Consider the following 20,796-nt stretch of genomic DNA (forward strand, 5'->3'; position numbering starts at 1 on the left):
AGTGAAAAGACGGTAAGAGAACTTTGCCCTCTGATGCGAAGTCTAAGCGTAGTTTTAGTCTGTGGTTTTGGTGAAGATGCCTGGGCTGTGCATGGAAGACACGAACAGAAAGGGGAGTCAACAGCAGAGAGAGGAGCATGTGCTGCAGCCTGAGGGATGATTAATCCTGGATGCATCCCCACTGCAAATTTTAGAAAGATTGCCTTGAAAAATAATTCCTCCAAGAGCACCGTGGCTCTGCTCTTTTCAGCATGGGGCTATAGCTAAGTCTTATGAAAACACCTATCTAGTTTAAAATGCCAATGGCAAAGTCATTTTTAGCTCTATTAGAAGGGTCCTAAGGTTCTGCTTAAACATGAGCAACTTCATATGATATTTATCCAAAGCATCTTGAGATGGGAAATTCTCAAGAGTTAGGTACTTCAGTTGTTGTACCTTAAAATGAGACCAGGATGTATCTTTTTTTTGTGAGATGCCATTTCAATTTTTCTCTGTTCCAGACTGAACTCTTGGAGGAGTGTACAAAAATTTCAGTATGTTGTTTTATCAAAGCTCAGCAAAACTTGATTTTTGAGCAGTGGCTGGAACGGATTGTGTTTTAACCATTTTTTTTGTTTGTGTGTCCATTGCTGAGTTTCTGCTGTTCAGTTCATTAGGAGTGTTATTGAAGAAGCATTTATTTGAGGGAAGCAATTGTTTTTGCCCTATTATAAGTACAGTTAATACATTAACTTCTTTTCTGCTTATAAGAGAGAAGAACATTTTGGTAATTGTAAATTCACATGCACATGCACAAGCTCTCACCACATCCAATGGCAAGTTGTTACGGGGACTGGCAGACTGTCATCATTTTGATAGCTTGAGCAGTATATCTCTTGAACAGCGATGGAGCTCTTATGCAGAGAGTATCATATGTTCCCAGCCAATTTACAGGGAAACAGCAATAACATTTTATCATGGTTGAGAGCCCAGTAGCTGCTTCCTATTAAACTTGCCCTTTCAGATACCTGTCTTGGATTAATTTGTTGATTTCAAATGGAAACTCAGTCTTCTCCACTGAAGCATGACTTTCTAGGATAGACTCTCACTGAATGACAATTACTGTATATTGTAGCTGGTTTCAGACCATTACAAGCTTTGGGCACAGTGGAAGACAGAGGACTTCCTCAGTAACTGATTTTAATATATGTCTAATTTTAACTGTCAGTTATATATGCACCAGTGGATGGAACCTCAGAAAGATGAAATGCAAAGCACTTCTAACTTGCTCTTATTAATGATACACTTGCTGCAAAGGAGAAAAAAAATAGGTTCAGGTCTCCTGAAGAGAATCTGCATGGTATTTAAGAGCAACGAAGTTTGAAGAAGTGGGGATTTAAACTGACACTATCGTCCTTTTTCTTTTCCTAGAGCAAAAATGTGCCAGATCTAATGCAGACAATATTTTCTATATCTGTATAATACACATATATCTTGTGAAAGTATACTTTCACAGAAGGGTCATTGGAACACTGAGAAGAGCATTCTTTGGGAGGGTTATATGCATTTTGAAATAATAAGCTCTCCATTTTGTAGTTCACTCGCAAATTACGCGCCTCTGCATGCAGCTACACACAGCACAAGCAGGCACTACACTGCTAGATATGCTGATCTGGATGTAACAATGACAAGAGTTTTGCTTTGGCCAAAAAAGCAGCTTCTGTGTATTTGAAAGCTCAGGCATTGTCTGCTCCCAGTGCGTTTTTTTACATGACAACAATAAAAGCATTTATTCAGAGTGATTCTTCATTAAGGCTTTGATGCACTATACAAGATAAAAGTACAATTAAAATACTGTGAAAACATATTGGTGCTGGAAAATATATACTTTTTTTTTTTTTTTTTAGATAAACGGCAATTGAAAGCATTCAATTGAGTCAGAGGGTTGGAAAAAAACGGGGAGGAGAATTAAAACTCGATCCCATCCAGGCCAGCTGGGGACTTTCCATTGAACTCCAGGGGCTGCTGCAGCAAGTTATAAATAAGACCGCACAGCAGCAACGCTAAAAAGCTACCTCTGCAGTACAGCAAGTGATCTTGCTTTGCATTAGGAGAGCAGAACTGCAGGAGACACATGCTGTTGTGGGAACAGAAATCATGCTGTAGGGCCCGCTGTCTTTGATGTAGTTTTTAAAATCCAAAATGCCCACTGGAATAAACAGACATAAATTTTAGCAACTATTCCATTGGTAATGAGCTTTACTTATCTACAAATTAAAACCTTGAGCACTGCAGGGCCTGGAATCAGTGTTAGGATCCCCATGGCTATGGAGATCTGTAGGAAGTCTGTGGTATAAGAGCTAATGTTTGACTTCTGTAAAGGTTAAAGCTCAGCTAGAACTGTGTAGAAAAGGTGTTTTATTTTTAACCTGTTTACTTGTCCGTGGCAAAGTATGTTGTGATATATCCCTTTTAAAATGTCCTTTTCTGATCTTGGATTATTATTGGAGATAATTCCCTTGCTTGCTTCTTTTTCATGACCATAACTGAATATTTATGCAGAGCCAGATAAACTGCTGCTGCTCGTTGTTGGCATGAAGGCAATTCGTGCAAAATTAGCTTGCAACTTGATAGCAGCATAAATGTGAATCTAGTACTGAAGTGCTTTCAGGGTCCACATTGAGCCACAGTTTATGCCATCAGCTCTGTGATAGAACAAATGACGTTTCTACTTGGACAAGCTTTGTTTTATCAGGATCAGTAACCTTATCAACAGTTGACCCAGAACCATAATGTATGTTTGAGAATAGATAACATATGTCACAGTGAGAGGCAGGCTTGCCTCATAAGCAAGAGTGTATAATGAAGATTTAATAATAGAAAAGAAAGAATGTGCAGTTATATACCATAGTAATATTTTTTGAGAATTGTAGTGGGTTTGTTCACTTATTAGAGCAGGATCATTTGCATTATCTTGCTTACATCAAAAATGCACTAGTGTGCATGTATGAATACATTGCACAGGTACCTTCACACTGTCACGCTTGAGAATTTTTCGCCTTGTTCAGCTTTAAAGAATATAGTTTTGATATGAAGACCAAGTATGTGACCTAGAAGGCAGCAGAACAGACAATGCGTTTTAGTAATTGAAATATGAGGGAACTGCTCTTCTCAGAGGACCTTTATTTTGCTTACACTTCCAAAATCGCTAGGTGAAGGGGGTTTGTTTAGTGAAAAAGGAAAAAAGCTCTGAAAACCTACTACTTAGATGGTGGATTGATGCTCTTTAATTTAAGATACAGCGTCCCTACCCCCAATATCAATACTCTGTCATTTTTCATGACTTATAATAAAGGGAGAGAAATGACGGTAGGGTCCTAAGATATAAAACAAGTCACCCATGTCTTGTGCATTTTGACATTAACACTTCTCTTCCTTGACCTTTGACAGATTAGGCCTTGACCCAAAGCTGCTGGCCAAAATCCTAAATATGAGCTCAGGTCGTTGTTGGTCAAGCGACACGTACAACCCTGTTCCTGGAGTGATGGAAGGAGTACCATCTGCTAATAATTATCAAGGTGGCTTTGGAACAACACTGATGGCTAAGGTACATAAAACTCCATGTAAAGTATGTACAGTTGCTTCTCTCTGGGCTTCCAGCAAACGTTCTTCTCAGTGAAAATTAATTTATGATTACAGGGAAATATGTGTGCATGAACAGAGGGGAACCCAGCCTATTACTCTTGCTCTGAATTAATGGGTTGTATAGGGGGCTTTTCCTTAGCCTTCAGCATCTTTCTAGCTGCTATTACTGCTGAGCCGTTCAGTGAGATTATATGCACTGTCTTCTTCAATTCTGCCTTAATCCAGGAGTCCTTGTGTGTATGGCAAGTGTTCAGCAAGCCATTTAGGTGCCTCTTGTATGACTGCTCTAGAACTTAGGAGCGTAAGCTCAAGAGGGCAATTCGGGGAAATACAAGTGACCTAATTAGATGTGAATAGCGGCATAAGCCTCTAAGATTTTGGACATGATCTCTTCCAGATACCTTAAACTGTGCTACTGGACATGCCCTCTAGCATCCGCTTCCTTGCTAAGCAAACTGCTTATGTGCTTCTCTTTCTGCCCGAGGCCATTTGGAACACAGAAAGTGGAAGGGTTTCGACCCACACCCCTGCACACTGATTTTTCCACAGCTTTACTTACATTTTGGTGGGGTTTTTTTCCTTCAAAGCTTTAGTTTATAGAACGAAATTTTAAAAAATAAAAAAGAAAACCAAACACCTTCCTTCCTTCACTTTGGAGTCAGAGGAGTCAGGGGTCCTTGTCCATTTAATTACTGAGACGTTGTCTGATGTTTCAGCCATCTTGGAGCCAGAGTTTCATTATTAAAATGAACAGACCTGCTTTATGAAGTTGTATTTGTGCTAGCAATCTGTTCAGAGTTTTCTGTGAGTGCCCCTTCAGAGATAAATAGATCACAATCACCGCTACCAAAAACAAACACCTTCAGTAGTTTGGAGTTAAATGATTTTGCCATTCTACTATTCCATGACATGATTTAAGCTTTGTTGAATAAATTGGATAATATGTCAATACGTTTCACAAAGAGGATTTAGAAGAGGCTAGGAATACGCCATGGAATATCTTATTGTAAGTCAGGTTAAAGTAACTGTTCCTAGATTTATCAGGTCATCAGGCTTTCAACAGAATTGCTAGACAAAGAGGAATGATCTGCCGTGATGTACATGAAGAATATTTTGGATCCTGTGACATCTGATATGTATGTTTTTCTCATTTTCGTAGATCTTGAAGTCATTCAAGGGTAATAGGAAGAGTAACTATAATTCTGATTTGTATCAGAGTGACCTTTATAGAGCCGATTTACAGATGGAAGTGACATTTAGAGAGTAGAGTAAGATCTTGAATTTCCTTGTGCTAATTCAAAGCCAGACACACAGGAAGTAAAGACCTGTCTTGTAAGTCATCCCTGAGAAGCCAAAGGTGCTCTCAGGAGTACTATAGTCTCTCAGTTCTTCTGTATCAATGATTTGTTATCAAGAAAAACAAAAACACGCAGAACAAAATTTTTAAAACCCTACAAATTCTATGAACCATCATAATCCTAGATGGACAGAAAATCCAGGCACTTCCTAGTAACATTTGAGAAGTTCTTTTGCAACTTTCTTGAAATGTAGACTGGAAAACTGATTTCTCCAGCAAGACCTTATAAAGGCAACCTTGAGTGCAAGCATCACTTTCATACTTAAACAAGAGATTTCTTTCTAAATCCAGGCCCTTATCAGCTTTTCCTTTGATTGGTTTCATGTCTGACTCAGCTTAGAATTCAAGACATCCTCCAGCCTCGCTTGTCATTTCTTTCCAGCATGCATGCAGCTCACTATTTCTAGCTAACTATGGCTAGTCATAGTAACTGGTTGTCTTTGAGTTGTTTCCTATTCATTTCAGCTGTAGCTGTAGCTGACCAAGGACTCTTGGAGGACAGGTTTCAAATTCATCCTCTTGCAACCTCCCCTCCTTTTTCCCTGCCCCCCCCCAGAATTAGTGTTTAAAAATGCAGTAGAATTATTCCCTGTATCCCTTTATCTTCAGTTGTTAAAGAGAACTTCAAGTTGTAGCAGACCCAGGACAGTCCCCTAAGAAATTCTTTAATACATCCTTCCAGTTAGGCTGCAAACCATTCGTATTCACAGAGTAGCCTATGCCTCTCATTTTGCTATTAACTGGCCACATTACAGTAAATGTACGTAAACTAAGTGGCTTCAATTTTGTTGTTATTCAAATCTCTCCTGCTTGATTTTTAACCTGTTTTTGGAAAGGAAGATATCCTCTTGCTCAAACAAGAAAATGATGCCATTAGAACCTATGTGAAATGCTTAAGTGAACAGCCAGGAGAATTTTATTTTTGGAGGTGACGTAACAAAGTGAGGAAGAAGAGTCTTGAGTCTTGCTAATAGGTTATGTAGTGATTTGGAATGTTAAAATTCCTCCTGTCCAGAAGTACGTTGCATGCCTTGAAAAGGTTAGGGATTTTGTGTTGAATAACAATTACTGTTTTAAAAACGAAAAACTAAACAAGGCTCCCTTCTGCCAGGATTGAGATTTTAAGGCTGGAGTATTGTGTTTGTTGGCAGCAGAGTTCTCTTCACAATGGAAGCCAGATAACCTATAATATGTACGTGGTTATTTATATTCCTGCTGTTTCTCCACTGACTTCTTTGCTTTTTCTTTTCTTCTGTTCTTCCTCTCTGCCCTGTTCTTCCTCCTGCCTCTCCCTCCCCACAGGATCTTGGCTTGGCCCAGATTTCTGCCACCAGCACAAAGACACCAATTCCTTTGGGATCCCAGGCACATCAGATCTACAGGATGATGTGTGCAAAAGGCTACGCCCTGAAAGACTTCTCAGCCGTTTTCCAGTTTTTACGTGAGGAGGAAACCTTGTGAGCTATCCTGGGGAAATGAACACAATCACGAACCACCTTTTTTTTTTATCCTTGTAGCTCGTTTGAGAAGTATGTGGGTTTAATCAAACACTGTGCATACTCATCCCGTACAGACTCATCGTCTTTGGTTGTCTAGATCACAAGGAACTCCAGGGTTGTTTCATAGTTCTTAACAAAGCAAGCCAGAGCAAGGGACAGTTTGGCAATTAGCCAGACAGTGATTTCTTTTTTTCTTCATTTTTTTTTTAAGAACCATCAATTTTTTTTCACTAGATGCAATAAATAAATATTTTTTTTATGAAACACTGAACTGTTTGCATATAAAATAACTTACATTATGGCTACAAACTTAGGTGAATCTTGAATAGTAAGAGAGTACTGTATAGTGATTTTATGACATATGGTGATCTATTAAAATTTAAAATAAATACTTTATGGAAAAAGGGAAGATTTGTTCGATGCAGAAACACAGCTTGAGATGGACTTTTTTCTTCCTTGGACCTACTAGCCTCGAGTTGATCAGTAGTGAATTTTTCCTGGGATTCAGGTTGCAGATTAAGTGTATAGGCACGCGTTTCTAAGTGGAGAGGTGTTACAGCATGTTTACCTGATAGACTTAGTTAAAATAACATAGAATGTCTGTTCCTCTTGTAAAGCTCCGTTACTGTATTTTGCTAACCCAATTTTATATTTTCTTGTATTCTGCCACACATTTTCACAAGTCAAGAACAGCGCTTACCAGAAGTTCTAAGAAAGTGTACATTTGTTTTAGGTAATTGCTGAAGTATTTTAAATCTAAACAAATCCCATTATTTTGAAAACAAATAAAAATCTATACTGTTAAGTACTTGCTGTATGATTATTTACTTTTCGTTTTGATGCACTCTTGTAGACACACAATTAACCAAAAACTTGTGCTAAGTGGTCTTCTTTTTTAATTCGCTTGGTTTTCTAGATTGTCTTGCAAACCCAAGCTTTTCAAGAGCTCTTATTGTGAAATGCAGGTGGTAGTATATTTGCACGGCTATTACCTTAACCATTCACCGTCTCTGTAGTCTAGCAAAGTGCAGGTACATCCTTGGCTTTATGAATATAAATACTCAAGTTGATTTTGCTAGAACTACTCAGATTTACTTGCAGGCTCTAGGCTTAATGGTCAATATTTGTGTTTGCATTCTTATTTTGATTGTATGAGGGATCCTTTCATATATATGCACATTTCGGTAACAAAATTGCGTGCTTGAATTAGCTCAAGTCTGTGAATGATCTTCTGAGAATTTGGACATTGTACTTTAACACAGTAGTAACTTCATACAGTCATAAAGAGTACTAGTTGATCTGTTCTCCTTTCAGTTTTCTTTGAAAACTGTTTGACATTCTAGGTTATTCGGGGATTTGAAGCTCATTAATGTTACCTAAGAGTGTAGAACTACTGGGAGAAATCTTACTTTTAAAAAATTGTTTGTCTCTCTTTTGATAAAACCGCTGTTTCTATGACATTGCATTTATTCCTTGAAATTAGACACAAAACTACCTGCGCTAAAAACTATTAAAATTGCAAAGTCAACCACTCAAATGCTGGAAAATGCAGAAACATGGAACCATAGTGGCAGATGTGTGGTTTGACCTTTGAGAACAATATCACATGCTTCTTTTCCTATGGATGTCCTGCCCTATATAATAGAAAGGATGGACCTAGTCTCATAATTAATTTGAGGTCATATAGTGAAGGGTGTTTTTTCCCCAGGAGGATCCTTTTTCATTTTGAGGTTTTATAATGGATGAGGTAAGGCATTGTAGGAGAGTCCTGGTTAAGTTTGTCTCCTCTCTGTTTGACTCGGAGATCTGACTGGCACCAGCAGGACTGATGTTTCCTTCTCCTGCCCGCCCCAGCCTGTAGCAGCGTTTGCTGTTAATGTGTTCGCTGGTAACCCTGAGCTTGCAGGAAGCACAGTTGTTTTCTGAAGACATTATATGCACATGTACATGTTGGGAGCCATGAGGAAAGCGAATACGCTCAGTGAGGCACATTCTTTGAAGCTTTTAGCTTCTGAAATCATAAAGTCTCTGCTAAGCATGTGGAAACTTTGTCGTTATTTTTATGTTTCTCCCAAAGGCTTGTAGCTTAGGTTTCCCGGGGTTCGTTTCTCCTCCCCCACAACCTCTGATCAAATTTTAAATTCCTACTCCAAAGCACAGGGTGATTAAGTTGGAGTAAAGGCTGCCAGAACGCTATTTTGGCAAACCAACAAAATGTTCTGTGGTCTCCTTCTTGGAGGAGGATGTTGGCTGAAATTATAAACAAAACAAAAAAAACCCAACACCACAGCTTCAGGGCAGACAGCCAGCATGTAAAATTTTAGAACAAGCAGTTAGTTTGGCAAAGTTAGAAACAACTTTTCATATAAGTCTTATTATGGAAAGTGCCTTGAAACCTTTAATGATGTCCAATACCTGACGCTAGTAATGCAATTTATATTAGAATACACATTTTTTTCCTAATTTTGCAGGGGAATATTTCATGACTGGGTATATATAATGGTGGTGATATTCATGATAGCTTTGGCTACTCTGTATGTGCATATGTATATAATGTATCTTTTGCTCTGCATGGGGTATACTTCTGGTCTATGGAAATCAAGCAAGTACTAAGACTATTGTCACTGCCAGAAACAGGTGTTGAAAACAGTAATATGTTGAGTTCAATAGAAAGATTGTAAAATCGGTTTAATTTCTACACTAATTACCTCCCAGTACATACATACAAATTAGGTGCACCAAATTAACTGCGTATTTTGTGAATGTCCCAAAGGGAAACTTGAGGTAACTTCTTTTTAAATTAGCTTGAATGTTAAACTAGCCCTCCCATCATGCTTACTTTGGAAAGTTACCTATATCAAATGCATTTATTGACCAACAGGAAAACACTGACAACCCATAAAAGTAGTGATGGTTTTAAAGAAAAATCCTAAGCAGCCTTCTCTTGTTTATGATTCGGTATAACCCATCTTAAGCAACTATTTTTGGTGGTCCTTTAACAGAGGAGGCCTTCTATTAAAACCGCTGAGTACTATATTGCTTTAACTTTATTTATGGCAATTACAAGCCTCGGGAGGAAGAGGAGGTATTCTGACCCAAGTAAAAGTATTATACGTGATATTCTGGCTCTGCTTTAATCAATGGGAATTTTGCCATTAAGTACAACGCTGCCAAGACTTCACAGCATGTGCTGAATGCCCACGTGATTCCAGAGCAGATGTGGCCAAGACGCAGCTCTGGAGGAGCTCAAGTGCATCCCTCAGGTGGGGATTGTGCCACATTACTGGCGTCAGGAGCACGAGAAATTGGGGAGAGGAAGGATCCAGCAGGAGCTACTGAAATTAATATTGCTGGTCTCTATCGCAGCCTTGTCACCCAGTGGATGACAGAGATGCTGGGGGGGGGACAGAGTAGCTGCTGCCCCTGCCTGCCTGAGAGCCGAGCTACCCATCTTTTCAGCTGTTTAATCTTACGGCCCTCTGCCGCAAGAAGATTTATGACATATTTTACGGAACAGAAAGACCATGGCTTCCTCTGGAGCGAGCAGAGGAGGGCTGCCATCGCACAAGGCTGCTGTATTTAGGCAACATGACTTTCTATGCTTTTAGTCAACCAGCATGATTTGCAAGACCAGAGTTATCCAGGCACAACTCTGAGGGTACTAACTTGATTGGTAGTGATACTTGTAGCTTTTTTGATTAATCTTTATACCATCATCAGTGTCTTCTCCTCCTTCATGAAAAAATAGATGTAATTCACCTTTTCCCAAGAAAGGTTGAGAATATTGTCTGTCTTTACAAGGCTGTCTAGGAAGTTCTTGAAGTTCTGATGCAGTTTAGAAGCCTCTGTTGTGTTTTCTTGGTGGACTGACACAACGTGTAGAGCAAGGGTCCTCCGCAGCATTTTAGACTCATGGTTTGCTAAGACACCCTTAAAGTTGGGGCACTTGCAGAGGGGAAGCCTTTTTATTTACCTCAGTATCAAGTTCTTAGAACTCTTACTGCAAGCCTTGTAAAATTGAAAAGTTATATTTCAGTAGCAGGAGAAGTTTAGTTCAACATCTACAAATTAGAATAAACGGTGCTTTTGAAAAGCTGAAGCTTTCAATGGCAAGGACGTCTTTGCCATTCTGTGCAACAGCATAATGGATGTGTGGTCTTTAAAAGTTGCTGGTATTTTTAAGATTTGTTGCTTTCTATGTATAATTCATCACAACCCATTCTGCCTACTGGCAGAGTTATTTTTTTCCAGTAAGAATGATAGCAACAGTTACAAAGTTTTCTTAGGTGAACAGAGAATGAGTGTTTTTATGGTTGATGTGTTCAATAGATGTATGACATGGAACTAGGCATCTATATGGCAGTAATTTTTTGTTCTTGTTGGCATTCATCGTGGATTGTGAACATGTGAAACAAGTAAATAAACCTTTCTAAAGTACTCTATGTCTCATAATAACTACTGTATAATAAAAAGCCATCCAGCTCTTCCTGTATTTACACCCAACACTTCCTTTTGACCTTGACCTGAGATGAGGTGTGGATTTTCATTTGAGGTCACAGATAACTCAGTCTGATTCTTCATTCAGTTTTACTGAGCCTCCATTAGTGATGACGATGTTGTGTTTGTAAAGTAAATGCCCTGTCTGAAAATAATAAGTGTCCTAATATACATTTTGTGAAATTCACTGATTTCAAAAACACTTGTAGCTCTGGACAAAAACAACTGAAATGCAACTGATACAAAGGTAAGTTTGCACGCACCTGAAATCACCTGCCCTGGAAATAAATGCAAAAATTGTTACAATAAATTTCAGTCCCTACAGTAATTTTAGAAAATAAATTAATTGTATTTTGTTATTTGGAATTAAAAGGAGAAACCAGACAATAAACCAAAAGTAATAACCTTCAAATATGGTCAGACACAAGCTTTATTTTGCCAGAATCAAGTGTTTCTGCTGCGTTCATAGAAATTTTTGTCCTCCAGTTTGAGACACATGACAAAATTACCTTGGATTTATGCAGGCAACTTATAGCACCAACAGCTATTTGCGTCTGTGCAATTCTCTAGTCCCAGAGGCTTTCCTGGGAAGCTGGGCCAGTCCTGGGGCAGCAGTGCTGTGCAGGCAGTACCAAAACCGGCCAGTATAGCTAGCAATAGTAGGTCATTTTTGCTTTCCAGTCATCATGCATGTTATTCCATAACTATAGATCCTAGAAGCTTTCAATGACGAACATTTTGTAGGCTAATGCATTAAATGTTGTTGCTGTTACCTGTTTTACAGCTTCATCTTGGCAGTCTGTGCCCTGTTTTTTCTTCCTCTGTTTGTACGATGCCTGGGACAAGCCCCCATGGTGTTGAGTAATTGTGTCTGGCAGCTGTCAATCTGCAGTCCACAAAAAAATGACTTAACTTATATCACTCACAACTGATTGAAGCTGGAGCTTCAGATGCATGGATATAAGACATGCTTGGATTCCTCTGCATTTTTACATACAAGGTTTTAATACAAGCTCTACCTCGTTTGAACTCTATTGCGCGGCACCAGGACCCCACAGTATGTCAACTGGTTTGGGTTTGGGTTTTTTCCCTGCATTTGACTATGCTAGAGCTACATTTGCTGTTCCTGCTCAAAAATAGCCAATTTCTGGTTCCTGCCATGAGAAGAAGGGGAAAACACTGGTAAGAAACTGGAGATAAGTGGTCGTAGGACCCAATGCCAACACCATACTCTCACTGGAAAGCCACTGGATCCTGTCCCCACCTCCCATTGCTGTGACTTTTCTCCTCTGCTTGTCACTGAGTAGATAAATCTCTTAGCTTATGTGTTGCAGATGCAAATGAGGTCTGTGTTTAATAAAAGAGAAGTAGGCAGCGTCTTGCGCCTCTCAGAGAAAGGTGGTTCCTTGCAAAACAGATAAGAGAACTGCAATCCGCTCCCTCCGGCACCGTGATAAAGACAGAGACACCAAGTCCACAGACATCTTTAGATACCACCACTGAAGTCACAGCCAGCAGAATGCGGTTCCTGTCCCGCATCGCACCACCCAGCTCTGCTTTCCGAGCAATAAAATCACACCAGCCTCTCTAAACTCTCCCTGGGGCTGCCTGTGGCTCTAGTTTTGGCAGCTTTGTCTGCCTTGGCCCTGGCTGCCTGGAATCTACTGCTGTGCTTCCTCCCGAAAATTCCTTTTCCAGCGCTGTGCCCGAGCTGACTGTAGGCTTCAGTGTGCCTGCAAATAAGATGTTAGGTCTGACTTGCTTTCCATGTGCTCCCAGTAGTGCCAGAAAGCACATAATGAATGTGTCTCCCTTGTTTCTTCCAGACTTAATAAGTAAACGGAGCTATAAACAGTGAGCCAAAAGGATGGGGATGGCAGGCATTTATGGGGTAATAGGAATTTGTTCATTGAACTGGTTGTTGTGCTACTTCGTGACTGTGGTATCTCAGCTTTTTCTGAGAGGGGGAGTGATGTGTGTTTCTTTTCATATGAAGAGGAGCTGAAACTGGCTCTGTCCACTGGCCTGCGTCTGTCATTTTGAAAGACTCATTGTTTACAGTAAAAATGAAAAATATCCATTTTCATATATTAAAATATAGCTGGTTTTCTTTGTTGTTTATTTTTTAATCCATTTTCCACTAATGGATGTTCTAATATATTTGCTAGTGTTTTACCTCCTTCTCCATCACTGTAGCAGCCTGTAAATTATAGGCTACATGTAACATCGAAAATCACGTTCAGGAATCTATGAGAAACTCAAGTCTTAAGGAAACCCTGCCATGGTGCTGTTAATAACACATTGCAAACAAGAAAGTAGTAAGTGGAAATAATGCACTCATTTAGAAGTAATAAATCCTTTGATCTTTCTTTGAAGCAAGGGTATATGCTTAAACTACCAATTCAGGGACAACCAGATGCCCATAAAGAATGGTTCTTTGCTTTGATAGAAAATCGCTGAGGCCTGCCCAGCAGCTCTGGTCTGTAAACAGATTAGTTAAGTGCTCATCAGCTCTGATTTGCATAGGACAGTCTTTGCACACAAACCCTACTTCCAGCCTTAACGAGCTATTTACTTGCAGGAAAGCTACTGGGTTCCTTTTAGTCAGAAATCTCAGCAGAAAATTGCTTTGTGAGGAGGGGCAGGATCCTGGTTTGGAAATAGTGCCTTTCCTCTGCAGAGATGTTAACAGGCAATTGGTGACTGGCAGTCTGGCATGTTTGCTGAGCCTCTTTGGTGCTGAAGTGTGGGAATTAGACAAATAGCTCATACTTAGAATTTTGGGAAAAAGAGTTACTTCTCTCTGCTTGTTGGTGGCTTTCTTCCTCAGTTGGATAAAGGGCGTTCATGGGAGAGGATTGGGAAGCAGACACTTGTGTCTGCAGGAGAAGGATCCCAGAGCTGAAGTGTTCACTCAAGAGGATTTCGTTTGGCTGTAAAATACTCATCACCTTAGAATAAAATGCCTCGTGGATGCTTGCTGGTTTGTGTGCAGAAATTGTGTACAGCCTGCAAATTTGGCACTTACGCTTGTCCCTGTTTAAGCTTCTGTCGATCCCCACAATTACTTTTGTCTAATACAAAGGGAGGTCAGTCTTAGCCACAAAGGTAGCAGATGGTGAGATTCACCCTAGAGTATAGAAGAGCTACAATACTTCAGTGTCCTTTGCATTTTAAAGTGCATTACTTCTCAGCTAATTTCAGCCTGGCCAACAGCTTGCTATTCTACTGAATCAAGAAAGCATCAAAACTACAACTTTTTCTGATAAGGAAACAAAAATATCCAAAGGAGGAAAAAACCACAAAGTATTGCTGAAACCAGTGTGAGCAGTTTCAGTGCAAACCTACTGCAGCTGGAAGGGTCTTAAAAGTGATAGACTAGATTCTTTCTATATTAATGATCCCACAAACTTCGGGGTGACAGGTATACAAATAAGACTATAATGTAGGTATGTGTGTTTTACAACAGAATACTGGTGTTAGAGGGAAGTTATTTGTGTAGTTCTGCCTTACCCTAGTTAACAGTGAAAAATGTTATGGATCTGGTTTTTTCACTGCTTACGCTATTTCCATTTTATGTCCCCTTTTGCTTGAAAAGTAAACTTACTTTAGTGTCTTTGTGCCTGGAAACAGAGGGTGGAACGCTGGACTGAGGAAAATATATATCATTTTCACAGACTAAATATAGTTAGAAACTCTTCCCTGTAAGTCCCTCTTTGGTTTTCACTTAATTATTTCATCAGCCAGATGCTAGTTTTTCACTTAGGCTATGATATGAACATTATCCAAACACTTCCTCAAAAAATAAAATCTACATTATTACAGCACACTCTGCATTAGCCCATCAGCCATGTGCCTTTGAAGGCTTGTGTTCAGCCCCTTGGTTTTATAGTGCCAAGATTCAAATATGGGATTGCTAGAGGAAATTAATTACTAGTAAATTTAGAACAAAGGAAAGAACCTGCAATTTCACAGCATGTAAAACACCTTTTGGAATTCTTTACTCTCTTTTTGGAAACCGGTGTGTCAAATTCTTGAAATTGTTTTAAATGGCTTGATAAAATATGTAGCTATCCAACAAGCCATAATAAAATCTTATGCTTAAGGATATAAATAGCAGGCAGAAAATTATTTTGTCTCTAGCCACTTTAGACCACGTATTTTCTTGCTTTTCTGATTGCCCGGGTGCCAAGTATGGCTGTGGGCAAAGAGTGGAACCTGGTTTGGGACAAAGTTGTGATCCAAGATGGGACATCCTCTGTGCCTGAACCCTGATCTCTACAGCTGCTGCCTCCTTCCCTTCCAGCCCAAGTTCCATTGGCCACCAGAGTCCAACCAAGGGTGGCATTGGGTTCAGGGACACACATGGTGTCACACATCAGCTGTCCCACATGTCCAACACTTCCCAAGCATCTGCATCTTTCTGAGCTCTCTGGAGCGCTCTTCTGACTTCAGCCACTTCGTAGGTGACTGTATCTGCTCTTACTGCTTCATATCACCTCCAAAGTAGACAGAAAAACCCTTCCAGTTTAGTCTGTATAAACCTGACCTTTCTATTAATTCTCTTGTTGCTGGTTCTCAGTTCTCCCTCCCTGACAGTTCTCCTTTGCTTGTTATCACCAGATCACAGTCTATAAAAAGTGTCTCCCACTTGCTTCCTCCCATGGCCACTCTGCCATGTGTTCTTCTTGCTTCTTCCATCACACATATGCACATCTTTCTCTGTCCCAAAACATCATCCACAGAGACACATCATTGTCGTCCCTAAAAGCAGCACATTTTTCTGCCCCAGGCATTGCTGTAGTTTTCCTTTCTTTTTCCTTGTGAATATGTTTTGTCTCCCTTGGCTCTCCTGCTCCCTTTGAACCACACTTTTTTCCTCTTGTACTTGTGCAGCCCCTAATACTCACACAGGTGTTACACACACTGTGTAGTCAGTTTGAAGAGTGGGAATAGACAAAATTCAAAGCACTAAGGAGTTTAGTTTTTATGTCATCACATTCACTCTTGTTTTCACATTATGTGCCTTGTTCCTGCACCCTGAATTGGCTTTTTGTCTTAGTCAGCATCAAGTCTCCTCTCATTTCTCTTTCAAAAACAGCAGCATCAATATGCAGCTCTGTCTAAACCAGGGATGTAGTCCAGAGCAGAAACTGGCTTTACAGTGTATTTTTCTGAACATGCTCATTTAGCATGCATTGATTCACATTGCAGAGCAATCCTAGTACACCAACATGTTTTCTTTTGGACGAAGCAGTGGAGCAGGATGGTGCTCCGGGTCTGTCTCGGGCCTTCTGACTCGCTTATGGGCCTTCTGTGCACAGGATGAGGCTTCAGCTGCTCTGGAGAGAGCGCCAGGTGTAAAACACATGCAGCATGGGCACTGACTCCTCAAAGCCAACTGTGGAGCTTTCCAGATTTGCTCCCGCTGTGCCACTGGTGTAGACAGATCCTGTACACCCTGTCAGAGGGGCTGATTTTTCACTGCCACTCTAAACCTCTGCTCATTGTTTTGACATTCAAGAACTACCAGTGCCACATTACATCAATGTGAGAGTGCAAGCCTTAGCCTTCCAGCAGTCTAGAGCTGATCCTTTTCTTAATGACACTGGTTTTGTATCCAAGCATATTCAGGGACTTCTGTGGCAATTCTTTTTGTCATCCAAAGTGAGATCCACACTGAAATGTATCTTCTGCTTGGTGAAATGTCACTTCTGTGCCCATATTCTGCATATTGTAAATGCTCACTCTGGGAACCGTATTGATACTGGCCTAAATAGCTGTTTTTCCAAGACAGGAGCTGCTACGCTCAGTTAGCTTCATATTCTTATAGAGGTAACCAAGTTGTCTTTCTGGAAACAAGATTCATTAACTTGATTTTAAAACTGTTCTTTGTGGGGGCTTTTTCTTATGACCCTGGATTTTAAAAGATTTCAAAATACATGTGCGTTCATGAAAAATGTATTTTAACAACATGATGACTGCCAGTCCTGCTAGTTGTAAGGAATTCCTTTGATGGTGAGCTACAAAGTCCTCAGTAGCCTTGGTAGAGATACAAGGTTTCCAACCAATTAGTGTCCCGTTTATTTTATTTATTTATTTATTTTATTTGAAAGCTTCCCTTCCCAAAAAACACAAAGGAAGAATAGGAAACAATCATCAATGTGGAGGTGACTTTTCCACTTCCTTCTCTCTCATGTAGTTGTTAACAGTAATTTACAGTTGCTCTGTTACATTGAGAAGGCTGTGAACTTTCTACCCAAAGTAATAAAAATCAGTGTGTAGGTCTTACTAATTTACTGCATGCTATAAAGGCTAACAAATTGTACTGTACTAAAAGAATATTGCCAAAGTATTTACTAAAAAGCATGTGATATCGAAAGTAATTCTGCTTCCCCTAGACTTCCTGACTCCTATGGGAAAAATTGTTGTAGCATTAAGCATGTTCATCAGCTGTGCTGTATGGCAGACCTGAGAAGTATTGTACTTTTCTGAGTATGAAGGAGAAAACCTGCAGCAGCTATTTTTTATGTAGGCATACATCTTTATTTCCATCTTTGACTCGAGTTGTGCCACTTGGACATGATTCTGCCTTAAGCAAGTAAAAAAAATCCAAGTGTTCCTGGAGCCAATGGAAATTCTGCCATCTACCTCAGTAGGACAGGACTTTTTCTCCGATATTAATTTTTTTGACACGATTCAAATTGGAATGTGGCTCTTCAAGTTACAAAAAGTGTCAGGTATTCTATAAATATCAGATTGTATCATTAAACCAAATAATTTTGCAAGAAATAGTGAATATGAGGAGTGCAGCTTACTTCTGAATTGTATTACAGTATGACAGGATCTCTCAAAAATTAACAGAGGGGCAAATTGTCTGGACTTGGAAGTTAAGATCAACAACTTTGGTGATGAAAGCTAGCCAAATATTAAATAGCTGGAAGTCAGGAATTACAGGGTCACAATGAGGAACCTGGTCTATTTAGCATTTTCATAGATGAAGAAGCAAAGGAGGAAAACCCATTGCTGAAATTTGCAGCCACTGAGTAGTAGTCTGTTGTCCCTGTGGCCTCAGGTGTGTGGAAGAATCCCAAAATCCCAGAATGGTCGAGATTGGAAGACACCTCTGGAGGTCATCTGGTCCAACCCCCTGCTCAGTCAGAGCCACTTAGAACCAGTTGCCCAGAACCATGTCCAGATGGTTTTTGAGTATCTCCAAGGATGGAGACTCTACTCCCTGAGCAACCTGTGCTCAGTAAAAAAGTGGTTACTGATGCTCAGACAGAACCTCCTGTGCGTCAGTTTGTACCCACTGCTTCTGGTCCTGTCACTGGGCATCACTGAAAAGAGCCCAGCAGCTCCATTCTCTTTGCACCCTCTCTTCAGGTATTTATATACATTTATAAGGTCCTCACTCAGTTTCCACTCCAGGCTGAACAGTCCCAGCACACTCAGCCTTTCCTCGCAGGAGAGATCCTCCAGTCCCTTCATCATCTTCATGTCAGGTTGGACTCTTTTATCATGTACAAAAGCACATATCAGCATAACTCCAAAAGGCAGAGCTTCTCTGGTGTGGAACAGGGACCGAGCCCTGGTTCTCTGCGCATCCTCTACCAACTTGTTTCCCATAGACGGCCAAGCATGCTGGTCTGCAATGAGATGGTTTCTTGCTCCTCTACGCCATGGTGAGGTTAGAAACCTGTGGCTTCACTGTAGCGTTCTTCCCACAAAGGGACCACTTCACAACTAGTGAGATCCCCAAGTGCTCAGTGAACGACTAAACTACCCTTTCTAAAATAAGACACTCTCATTCTCTCCACGCTATAACCAGAACCAGCAAAAAATAGTCTCTAGGTGAAAGACCTGTGCTGGTGGCAAAACCAGCTACATAAAACAATCCAGTGAAAACAGTTTGGGGTCTAATTCAGAAATTCTTCCTAGTATTCAGTGTTTCTAACCATTAAGTTAATGCTTTTTACCATGAGAAAGTGCACATGTCTGATACTGTACTGGGTGCTACAAATTTGTCTGTTTCCCTTTGTGGGGTGGTCTGGAGAGTCATGATAGTTATAATCAAGGTGAAAGGCAAACTTTGCCAGGCCACCCTGAATGTAGTGCAATGTCCTATATGAAGGCTTTTCTGCTAATGGGCAGAAGAATATACTTAGAGTTCAACAGGCAATAATTTCATTTGCAGTAACTTGATGAAGTACAATGATTTTGCACGTGACAGCCTAAATCTTCCATTGATCTAGGCTGAACTACTATCCCTAATTTAAGATAATAAATAGCAAGTTGATCATAAACAAATAATGAACAGAAGGAAAATTTGAATTGACTGGATAGGCTATTTGCTGTGAAATATTCGCTCAACTCTATAAATAACATTTCGTTTCTTTCCAGGGGAGGAATGATTTACTTCATTGAACAGGTAAAATAGAATAAATAACAAGACCCTCCACTACAATGAATCAAATGAGAAAATAAAAACTGTGATGGACGTGACCTTTTGAGAAATGTCCAATTTTGTCTGTCACTTCTTGGAAATAATACAATGTACCTAAAAGGAGTTAAGAACAAAGCAGCAGAAATGTCACTGTTCTCTGTTATTACCTTAATGTGGAATTAAAGGGGTTTTTTTTAACAGATAAAATGTATTTTCATAGATTGCTTGTTTTATTTGAGCATTCGTAGAGTTTTTGTATGTGGGATCACAAATGGGAGTACCCCTCCAGCCCCTGCTTTATAGATCATCACTGTCACACATGACATCAGTATTGGTATAATGTGCAAATGTGTCTACAGATTTTTCCACAGAATTCCTGAGCCTTTAGTGTGCTGATGAGCTGGTTTTATGCTTTCTTCCTTCTAATCTAGATCAAAAGGACGACTTGCACGTTACTGAGCTCCTTGCAATACACTTGATGCGCTTCCAAAACTGTGCCAGGTGACAAATCGCTTTTTTTTCCCACTGTTAGTCTGCAGGTTCAATATGTACGGATTTTTCAGAGTCTTTGCTCACAGATCTTATACCCCCCAGATTAAGTCTCTGTTCTTATAAAGACCCTCCTCTAAAGAGCCTCTGGCTACCTTATGTTCCCTCTTCAGTTACCCTCTACCTTTAAGGAAGAGACATGCTGTGTATTGACATGCAAAACCAAGTTCCAAAGAAGCGACCTGCTGTGTCTGACAATTTCTCTACCAAGTAGCTTTTAAATTAGAGTTAACCTGGGATTTCGGCCAGTCTGCCCATTTGCACATCAATGCTCCTCCTCCTTAGCACTGGTGATGTCCCAGTGTTACTTTCAGGATAAGGTGACTAGCTTTGATATTTAGAGATATGCGCACATTAGAAACCTGGATGCAATCCTGGATAAAGTTCCAGGAGTGTTTTGGCCAGCTGCATGGGGCGTATGTTTTTACAACTAGAACCTGGAAAGCACTCATCACATGCATGCATCACAGACAGAGATGTGTTTTGGACAGCTATAGACAGATTACACCAGCAGAACTTTAATTTTACTGCAGGAACGTCACCTACTCTGAAGTTTCTGCCAGTGCTGCTACCTTGGTCAAAGGCACCTCTCTTCCACACCTGCTGGCCTAATGCTGCCAGCGGCATCCTGCTGCACAAATGTGGTCTTGGTCTGCGGAAAGCAAACTTGAAGAGCAATACTGATGAAACATGAGTCAGCTGGCTTTCCAAAGAAGAGATGAAGAACAGACCTGGTTATGATGGGAGAACATATCCAAGACGGGCCAGTCCTTCAACCCCGCAGAGATGCAAACTCCAGTTCCCTTCCAGTGCTGGACACTGAA

General features: G+C 40.2%; 1 protein-coding gene across 1 annotated transcript in view; it reads left to right on the forward strand.

Annotated features, from left to right (window-relative positions):
• Window positions 1-7,288, forward strand: part of HIBADH (3-hydroxyisobutyrate dehydrogenase) — an 82,470-nt gene extending 75,182 nt beyond the window's left edge. Inside the window, exons 7-8 of the mRNA XM_065831384.2 lie at window positions 3,430-3,586; window positions 6,284-7,288. Coding sequence (XP_065687456.1) covers window positions 3,430-3,586; window positions 6,284-6,442 — 316 coding nt within the window. The 3' untranslated portion in view covers window positions 6,443-7,288. The remainder of the gene's footprint in view (window positions 1-3,429; window positions 3,587-6,283) is intronic.
• Window positions 7,289-20,796: the final 13,508 nt, after the last annotated feature.

This window comes from Patagioenas fasciata, chromosome 2, assembly GCF_037038585.1.
Source record: "Patagioenas fasciata isolate bPatFas1 chromosome 2, bPatFas1.hap1, whole genome shotgun sequence".
NCBI classification, from domain to species: domain Eukaryota; kingdom Metazoa; phylum Chordata; class Aves; order Columbiformes; family Columbidae; genus Patagioenas; species Patagioenas fasciata.